Consider the following 9,598-nt stretch of genomic DNA (forward strand, 5'->3'; position numbering starts at 1 on the left):
GACACCAGTCACCCTGCACATAGTCTGTTCAGCCTCCTACCCTCTGGAAGAAGGTACAGGAGCCTCCGCTGCCGCACCACCAGACTAAAGAACAGTTTTACCCACCAAGCTGTCAGGACACTGAACTCTCTCCCCTCACTCCCCCCAATCATATCCTCCAGCCTGAGGGAAGCTGAAGCTGAAAGTACAGAAGTACTGTAAATATGTACTCATATTTATATTTATATTATATTTATTGCCCACTTTTCACACACACACATACACACACAGTATTATATTAATTGCCCATTTTCCCATCATTATTATATCAATTGCCCACCTGCCCCTACATTATTAATTATTTATTATATTAATTGCCCACTTTTCCCGTTTTTATGTGTATTGAATGTTTTATTGTAGTATAGTATATGTTTTAACTAGGATATCAGTCTTCACTTAGCCTAGGAAGTGTTTTATGTTTTATGTGTTGTGCTGCACTTTATGTTCCACCGTGGGAGAGTGGGAAACGTTATTTCGATTCCTTATATGTCCTGACATGCAAGAATTGACAATAAAAGCTACTTTGAACTTTGAACTTTGAGAAGTATTAGCAGCATAATAAACGGGTCAAAAGATTGCGTCACCGAGAGCATCAACACTGGTGAAAATCAACCTGGCTACGACATTCCATGTGAGCATGACATGAGTTAACCTGTTAGGAGTTTGGGTGGAACAGTTATAAACCACACTATTTACATCACTTTACGAGTAGATTCCTTTTTTCAGCTACAATATACTTGTAACATACTGAAATATACTAATTTGTGTGTTGAATACATGTCATTTTTAATTAGGAATTTAATGCTACTTTACTAACGTTATCAGTTAATTATATTGTCATGAAGCAACTTAGCTTTCTAACTAAGATTGACCTCAACCTATTTAACGTAAACTGATGACGCTTGGCCTGTTATTCAGACGAGGCTTCACTAACTTTACCTCTTTTTATCCAATTCTACAGGCACAAGCATGGATGTGGTGGAAGATTGCGTCACCGAGAGCATCAACACTAACAACTTTCCTGCCAAGCTATGGCGTCTGGTGAACAACCCGTTAAATGAAGCCATCTGCTGGGACAAAGATGGACTGGTAGTCGTCATTGATCAGACCCTCGTCGAGCAACAGGTCCTGTCTCCCAGAAACAGCAGCAGCGCCTCGAACAACACCGCCACCTTCAAAACGGCCAACTTTTCGAGCTTTCTCCGTAATCTCAATTTGTACGGTTTCAAGGTGTCCAATACATACAACGACGTGCAGTATCGCTATTACTACCACCCGAACTTCAAGCGGGACCACCCCGAACTTGTGGCGAGTCTGAGGAGACTGACCGTCGACAACAAGGCCAAGCTAAAAGCTGGTCTTGAGGTGAAGCCTCGGCCCCCGAGCCGATACAGTGGATGCTGTGGTGGCGGAGATAAATATGGTCAAATAGGCAAGTGTCACCGCATGACTGTCAGTGGGGAAGTAGCTTTAGATAGTGAAAACACAATGTAATGGTCACACATTTCCCTGTAGTGTTACAGTGAACAGTACTGGTAAGGTGAAACATTAGGGAGGGCCGTCTAAGCGCGCTCCCCACGAATGCGGCGTGCCAGCTGGATGTCTTTGGGCATGATGGTGACACGCTTGGCATGGATGGCACACAGGTTGGTGTCCTCGAACAGACCCACCAGATACGCCTCGCTCGCCTCCTGCAGGGGGGGGGGGGGAGGTTTACAGATTACACTGATGTAGCTTTATCAATACATTTTGTGCACACACACAAACACACACCTGCAGGGCTCCAATGGCGGCGCTCTGGAAACGCAGGTCGGTCTTGAAGTCCTGAGCGATCTCCCTCACCAGGCGCTGGAAGGGCAGCTTGCGGATCAGCAGCTCGGTGGACTTCTGGTACCGACGGATCTCTCTCAGAGCCACGGTGCCGGGCCTGAAACACACAACAAAGCTCGAGCAGGTTAATTTAACCCGCTACAAGCTCATCAGGATTCATCTTCTGTACAAATAATGACATTTTGTCACTTAAAGAAAAAAAAGAAAGCCCCATTTCAGTTTCTGATCAGTACAGTGAATGTGAAATCAAGTTTTAATGCTGCCAATGTACTAGTGTCGTCACTCTGTGCAACCAAGAGGTTTTAGTAAATAAAAGTATAAAAACATAAAGCTGGATTTAAGATTTTCCAGTTAAAAATCCAGTTTAAAAAAAAGTTTTAAAACATAAAACTACAACATCCTTCTTCCCTCCATCTCATCTTGATAAAGACGGTCTCAGTGATGTTAAGATTTGTCCCAGAAATGGCTGTGTGTGTGTGTGTGTGTGTGTGGCATTACCTGTAACGATGGGGCTTCTTGACGCCTCCAGTAGAGGGGGCACTCTTGCGGGCAGCCTTGGTGGCCAGCTGCTTGCGAGGAGCCTTTCCTCCAGTGGATTTACGAGCGGTCTGCTTGGTACGAGCCATTACGACGAAGTATCACCTGTAAGGAATCGCAAATATATAACAGGATGATTAGTGTTGTTCACTCTATACTTCATACTTTTTCTCTCCGACATGTTTCAGAGCCGCTATTTGGACACCCTATTGACAATCATGTTGTCCACTGATGGTTTCTAAGCCAGCCTCTGATAACGCTGTACTGAATATTTAGCCTAAATGTGAATGCTTATGTTTGGAGCCCTAAAACTCACAAAAAGCTGCGAAAATATATGGATAAAATAATTATCATCAACATTTTAGTGTAGCGTGAATTTAGAGAACTTTGTGAGCTGTTTTAATATCATCACTATTTTCACCCAAATATCTGCATAAAATCTTATTTTTTAGTTTTCCTGCAGTACCAGGTAGCAAAGGATCTAGCTCAGAGTCCCGATCCCAATCTCACGAATTCGGGAGTAAAAAGTATAAAATAAATACCCACAACTGTATGCCATGTTGTTTGACGTTATCATGGTAACTTGATATGTTGCAGCAAAGTGCTGACACCATTTCAAGCCCTATCTCTCTCACACTCAACCATTTAGCTGGTCGAGTCAGCCAGTCCCTGAGGGTTCCGGGTTTGAGGCTTAGGGGGACAGGATTGGGACTTTGATGGTCAATCATATTTGACCTCCTGGGAAAACTTTTCACCGGTTTGTCAGCTGCAGACACACCGTCCCGAGCCAATACAAACAGTTTTGGATAAAGACCACACCAATCACACTGCTAAACTGGTCATATTCTCACATACACCAATTACTGTTAGTTGGGGAGCTAACGTTAGCTAATGCTAACTTAGCTTACCAGTAACGTTAACACTAAAAGTTAGCATTTTCAGGTCTTGTGTACAGCATTTTATGTATTTTTTTAAAGTTGACATTATTAATGACGTTAGAAGCCAAGTTATTTTAAAGTTAAGTGTGTCAGTATGGGGAGTTTGAAACATGAATGTTACGAAAGTCCAATTAAAGTTAAGTTAATTAACTTCATAAGTGTAACGTTAGCTTAACTGGTCGTACCTGGGACATATGTATCGTCAGCATTAACGAAAAGTGTCGGAACCGGGACATTCTGTTAGTTAGACCATAAGCTCCTTTTAATGCTACTTTACTAACGTTATCAGTTAATTATATTGTCATGAAGCAACTTAGCTTTCTAACTAAGATTGACCTCAACCTATTTAACGTAAACTGATGACGCTTGGCCTGTTATTCAGACGAGGCTTCACTAACTTTACCTCTTTTTATCCAATTCTACAGGCACAAGCATGGATGTGGTGGAAGATTGCGTCACCGAGAGCATCAACACTGGTGAAAATCAACCTGGCTACGACATTCCATGTGAGCATGACATGAGTTAACCTGTTAGGAGTTTGGGTGGAACAGTTATAAACCACACTATTTACATCACTTTACGAGTAGATTCCTTTTTTCAGCTACAATATACTTGTAACATACTGAAATATACTAATTTGTGTGTTGAATACATGTCATTTTTAATTAGGAATTTAATGCTACTTTACTAACGTTATCAGTTAATTATATTGTCATGAAGCAACTTAGCTTTCTAACTAAGATTGACCTCAACCTATTTAACGTAAACTGATGACGCTTGGCCTGTTATTCAGACGAGGCTTCACTAACTTTACCTCTTTTTATCCAATTCTACAGGCACAAGCATGGATGTGGTCGAAGATTGCGTCACCGAGAGCATCAACACTAACAACTTTCCTGCCAAGCTATGGCGTCTGGTGAACAACCCGTTAAATGAAGCCATCTGCTGGGACAAAGATGGACTGGTAGTCGTCATTGATCAGACCCTCGTCGAGCAACAGGTCCTGTCTCCCAGAAACAGCAGCAGCGCCTCGAACAACACCGCCACCTTCAAAACGGCCAACTTTTCGAGCTTTCTCCGTAATCTCAATTTGTACGGTTTCAAGGTGTCCAATACATACAACGACGTGCAGTATCGCTATTACTACCACCCGAACTTCAAGCGGGACCACCCCGAACTTGTGGCGAGTCTGAGGAGACTGACCGTCGACAACAAGGCCAAGCTAAAAGCTGGTCTTGAGGTGAAGCCTCGGCCCCCGAGCCGATACAGTGGATGCTGTGGTGGCGGAGATAAATATGGTCAAATAGGCAAGTGTCACCGCATGACTGTCAGTGGGGAAGTAGCTTTAGATAGTGAAAACACAATGTAATGGTCACACATTTCCCTGTAGTGTTACAGTGAACAGTACTGCAAAAATCTAATTGGAAAGGGTCCATAAACCCCAACATTGAAAATCACTATGAATAACTATGATACGAACATCTAAATTGCCATTTTAACTCCACAATCCAGTGTTTTTCACGTTTCATCGTGTGGCCGTCTAACAGGTTGTTGTCATGCTTTGCTTCTTCCTGTTGCTTGCAGGCAATCATTCACTGCCGAGCACCCCTCATCGGAAGTCGGCTGATCCTTACTGTCCAAACAAAGCTCCACCTGTGACGGCTCACAATGGAACCCCAGTCCCACTGCCTACTGTCTTCACTACAGACAAAGGGATACCCGTGACTTTGAGCCAGCACTACGCCGAAGCGGCCTCCAGCTCCAGCGCTATGCAACCTGGCTACAACATTCCATGTGAGCATGACATGAGTTAACCTGTTAGGAGTTTGGGTGGAACAGTTATAAACCACACTATTTACATCACTTTACGAGTAGATTCCTTTTTTCAGCTACAATATACTTGTAACATACTGAAATATACTAATTTGTGTGTTGAATACATGTCATTTTTAATTAGGAATTTAATGCTACTTTACTAACGTTATCAGTTAATTATATTGTCATGAAGCAACTTAGCTTTCTAACTAAGATTGACCTCAACCTATTTAACGTAAACTGATGACGCTTGGCCTGTTATTCAGACGAGGCTTCACTAACTTTACCTCTTTTTATCCAATTCTACAGGCACAAGCATGGATGTGGTGGAAGATTGCGTCACCGAGAGCATCAACACTAACAACTTTCCTGCCAAGCTATGGCGTCTGGTGAACAACCCGTTAAATGAAGCCATCTGCTGGGACAAAGATGGACTGGTAGTCGTCATTGATCAGACCCTCGTCGAGCAACAGGTCCTGTCTCCCAGAAACAGCAGCAGCGCCTCGAACAACACCGCCACCTTCAAAACGGCCAACTTTTCGAGCTTTCTCCGTAATCTCAATTTGTACGGTTTCAAGGTGTCCAATACATACAACGACGTGCAGTATCGCTATTACTACCACCCGAACTTCAAGCGGGACCACCCCGAACTTGTGGCGAGTCTGAGGAGACTGACCGTCGACAACAAGGCCAAGCTAAAAGCTGGTCTTGAGGTGAAGCCTCGGCCCCCGAGCCGATACAGTGGATGCTGTGGTGGCGGAGATAAATATGGTCAAATAGGCAAGTGTCACCGCATGACTGTCAGTGGGGAAGTAGCTTTAGATAGTGAAAACACAATGTAATGGTCACACATTTCCCTGTAGTGTTACAGTGAACAGTACTGGTAAGGTGAAACATTAGGGAGGGCCGTCTAAGCGCGCTCCCCACGAATGCGGCGTGCCAGCTGGATGTCTTTGGGCATGATGGTGACACGCTTGGCATGGATGGCACACAGGTTGGTGTCCTCGAACAGACCCACCAGATACGCCTCGCTCGCCTCCTGCAGGGGGGGGGGGGGAGGTTTACAGATTACACTGATGTAGCTTTATCAATACATTTTGTGCACACACACAAACACACACCTGCAGGGCTCCAATGGCGGCGCTCTGGAAACGCAGGTCGGTCTTGAAGTCCTGAGCGATCTCCCTCACCAGGCGCTGGAAGGGCAGCTTGCGGATCAGCAGCTCGGTGGACTTCTGGTACCGACGGATCTCTCTCAGAGCCACGGTGCCGGGCCTGAAACACACAACAAAGCTCGAGCAGGTTAATTTAACCCGCTACAAGCTCATCAGGATTCATCTTCTGTACAAATAATGACATTTTGTCACTTAAAGAAAAAAAAGAAAGCCCCATTTCAGTTTCTGATCAGTACAGTGAATGTGAAATCAAGTTTTAATGCTGCCAATGTACTAGTGTCGTCACTCTGTGCAACCAAGAGGTTTTAGTAAATAAAAGTATAAAAACATAAAGCTGGATTTAAGATTTTCCAGTTAAAAATCCAGTTTAAAAAAAAGTTTTAAAACATAAAACTACAACATCCTTCTTCCCTCCATCTCATCTTGATAAAGACGGTCTCAGTGATGTTAAGATTTGTCCCAGAAATGGCTGTGTGTGTGTGTGTGTGTGTGTGGCATTACCTGTAACGATGGGGCTTCTTGACGCCTCCAGTAGAGGGGGCACTCTTGCGGGCAGCCTTGGTGGCCAGCTGCTTGCGAGGAGCCTTTCCTCCAGTGGATTTACGAGCGGTCTGCTTGGTACGAGCCATTACGACGAAGTATCACCTGTAAGGAATCGCAAATATATAACAGGATGATTAGTGTTGTTCACTCTATACTTCATACTTTTTCTCTCCGACATGTTTCAGAGCCGCTATTTGGACACCCTATTGACAATCATGTTGTCCACTGATGGTTTCTAAGCCAGCCTCTGATAACGCTGTACTGAATATTTAGCCTAAATGTGAATGCTTATGTTTGGAGCCCTAAAACTCACAAAAAGCTGCGAAAATATATGGATAAAATAATTATCATCAACATTTTAGTGTAGCGTGAATTTAGAGAACTTTGTGAGCTGTTTTAATATCATCACTATTTTCACCCAAATATCTGCATAAAATCTTATTTTTTAGTTTTCCTGCAGTACCAGGTAGCAAAGGATCTAGCTCAGAGTCCCGATCCCAATCTCACGAATTCGGGAGTAAAAAGTATAAAATAAATACCCACAACTGTATGCCATGTTGTTTGACGTTATCATGGTAACTTGATATGTTGCAGCAAAGTGCTGACACCATTTCAAGCCCTATCTCTCTCACACTCAACCATTTAGCTGGTCGAGTCAGCCAGTCCCTGAGGGTTCCGGGTTTGAGGCTTAGGGGGACAGGATTGGGACTTTGATGGTCAATCATATTTGACCTCCTGGGAAAACTTTTCACCGGTTTGTCAGCTGCAGACACACCGTCCCGAGCCAATACAAACAGTTTTGGATAAAGACCACACCAATCACACTGCTAAACTGGTCATATTCTCACATACACCAATCCGCCGTAGCTGTGTCGCAATTTAGGACCAATGGCGTGTCAGTCCTCTGGGTTTTAGGGCGGGACGAGCAGCCATAAAGCCGCAAGATTATGGCCGCAGACCCAAATTAACCTACCAATACACAGGCAATGAGCGGGACGGAAACTTTGATATTTTACCTCAAAATCAAACAACGTGTGCACACGAGACTACCGACAAAACGTAGGAGACAAGTGCAGCTATCAAATAAGCGTCACCGCGTGAGAGTCAATGGTGTATTAAAGCAGAACAGCGAAGTGTAAACCGCTCATGAAAGTGGAGCTGCTCTCTCGGTGGAAGTACTGAGCCGTGTTTCTCTCAGCCTGGCATCTGGGTAGCTGCTTTTTCTCCTCTCTACCGCGTCGAAATAACACGCCATTTCAGCACAAAAACAACTTTATCCGTCTAATTTTCTTTACAAAAAGGTGAATACTATTCTACGATTTAAAAAGTATGACAGAAATGTGACTTACCGAGGCTGAATTTAGCGATTTTTCTTCGCGAGAACACAAGTGAGTTGTGGTTGTCTGGCAGTGTCAGATATTTACTATCTCTCACACAATGGAAGCAGAGAGAGCAGGAGCAAAATGGCGGCCGTGTCAATCATCTGTCTCCCACAATGCAACTGCCAACATTTGTAAACATTGTAGCCGACTTAATGTCCTCAACAGTAACTTTTTGTCCCAAACGTTGTTTTTAATACAATGATACTAGAAACGCAACAACTATTATTCTTTCACCTAAGTATTTAGCCCAATATTGCGCAATACAAATCACAGAACAAAATGGGTCCAGAAATCGGGCACAATATATGAGCATAATTATGCCCATACTCAGGTACTGGGCTTTTTCGATTATTTTGAATGCATTACCTTGTAACTATTTCTAGACTGTGGTATTGCATCTTGTACTTAAGTAATTAGAGTACTTCTTCCACCACTGATTTATAATGTTTTTGTTTGATGGCCGATATCAATTTGATAATCAATTCGACAAATGTTGATCAAGTTAGAAAGATTCTTACCTTATTTTGATGTAAAACAGCAACCATACATAACATATTATACGTTATTATACTTACACTTATTATATTTTTATACTTTACCTTTGTAGCAACTATTTTCAGTTGATATTTGGAGGTAAATAAGCAAACGGTGGCAACAGTATCGGATAGTGTGACAAAAAGAAGACGCATAAAATAGGTAAATACAGTAGGTGGGGTACGAATAAGACTGGTGGAATCAACAGACTATAACAGTAATCATGAGCAGATTAACACTTGGTCACTTGAATGCTACACTATTTGTCATCGGAAAACAAACTATAATCAGTCTCAAGAAAAGGAGACATCCTGATTCCATGCAGGAAGTATGAAGAGGAAAGAAAGCCCATGACTGAAGGACTTCAGTCGCCAGGATGAGAAGAGGCCAGGATTAATTATGTTATAGACCCTTTTCACAGCAGCCATTTTGACATGTTATAGTAGGGTAAACACAGGTGTTTTTTTATGGTTTTGAATGATGGTACCATTCTGTTTTGTGGGTCACTGTCATTCCAGGGAGCCAAGAATGGATACAAACATGTGAAGTAGCACACAAGCTACTTCACGTACCAACAGACAGGATACGTTTGAATTTAGTAAGTAGACGAACAAACTAGACCATGGAACGGGTTCAGTATGTGTATTGGTATTGTTAAGTAAATAAAGGTAACAGTAAAAGCATTACTTTAGAGCTTACATTCATTTGTTTGACAACAGAAGACAAATACAGCGCGCAGGAAGCGGCTACACGTTAGCAGGGACGCTAGTTTGAGCGTTTACCTTCACTAAAGAACAAAGAAGAC

The 9,598-nt window shown here is 42.9% G+C and overlaps 2 protein-coding genes across 3 annotated transcripts; both read right to left on the bottom strand.

Annotated features, from left to right (window-relative positions):
- Positions 1-1,442: 1,442 nt before the first annotated feature.
- Positions 1,443-3,738, bottom strand: LOC306787722 (histone H3.3A). The gene is made up of 3 exons (XM_079282966.1): positions 2,368-3,738; positions 1,813-1,966; positions 1,443-1,730 (listed from the first exon to the last, which is right to left on the bottom strand). Exons 1-3 carry the CDS (start codon positions 2,493-2,495, stop codon positions 1,602-1,604), a joined length of 411 nt encoding a protein of 136 aa, XP_079139092.1. The 5' UTR covers positions 2,496-3,738; the 3' UTR covers positions 1,443-1,601.
- Positions 3,739-5,913: 2,175 nt separating this feature from the next.
- On the bottom strand, positions 5,914-8,389 carry LOC306788071 (histone H3.3A). 2 transcript variants are annotated; one of them, XM_079283397.1, is made up of 4 exons: positions 8,227-8,389; positions 6,836-6,979; positions 6,281-6,434; positions 5,915-6,198 (listed from the first exon to the last, which is right to left on the bottom strand). In XM_079283397.1, the coding sequence occupies exons 2-4, from the start codon at positions 6,961-6,963 to the stop codon at positions 6,070-6,072; spliced, it is 411 nt and encodes a 136-aa protein (XP_079139523.1). In that variant the 5' UTR covers positions 6,964-6,979; positions 8,227-8,389; the 3' UTR covers positions 5,915-6,069. The 2 variants fall into 2 exon arrangements, with proteins under 2 accessions (XP_079139524.1, XP_079139523.1); XM_079283398.1 differs by lacking the exon at positions 8,227-8,389 and having other exon boundaries at positions 5,914-6,198; positions 6,836-8,129.
- Between the last annotated feature and the right edge of the window lie 1,209 nt (positions 8,390-9,598).

The sequence above is a fragment of the Melanostigma gelatinosum genome (genome assembly GCF_949748355.1).
Source record: "Melanostigma gelatinosum genome assembly, chromosome: 14".
NCBI classification, from domain to species: domain Eukaryota; kingdom Metazoa; phylum Chordata; class Actinopteri; order Perciformes; family Zoarcidae; genus Melanostigma; species Melanostigma gelatinosum.

Excerpts from the sequence above, each read along its gene's own strand:
- LOC306787722 (XM_079282966.1), bottom strand. The coding sequence starts at position 2,495 with ATGGCTCGTACCAAGCAGACCGCTCGTAAATCCACTGGAGGAAAGGCT. Across the intron at positions 1,967-2,367 it reads AAGAAGCCCCATCGTTACAG|GCCCGGCACCGTGGCTCTGA; the intron begins GTAATGCCACAC and ends TGTGTGTTTCAG. Across the intron at positions 1,731-1,812 it reads CCGCCATTGGAGCCCTGCAG|GAGGCGAGCGAGGCGTATCT; the intron begins GTGTGTGTTTGT and ends CCCCCCCTGCAG.
- LOC306788071 (XM_079283398.1), bottom strand. The coding sequence starts at position 6,963 with ATGGCTCGTACCAAGCAGACCGCTCGTAAATCCACTGGAGGAAAGGCT. Across the intron at positions 6,435-6,835 it reads AAGAAGCCCCATCGTTACAG|GCCCGGCACCGTGGCTCTGA; the intron begins GTAATGCCACAC and ends TGTGTGTTTCAG. Across the intron at positions 6,199-6,280 it reads CCGCCATTGGAGCCCTGCAG|GAGGCGAGCGAGGCGTATCT; the intron begins GTGTGTGTTTGT and ends CCCCCCCTGCAG.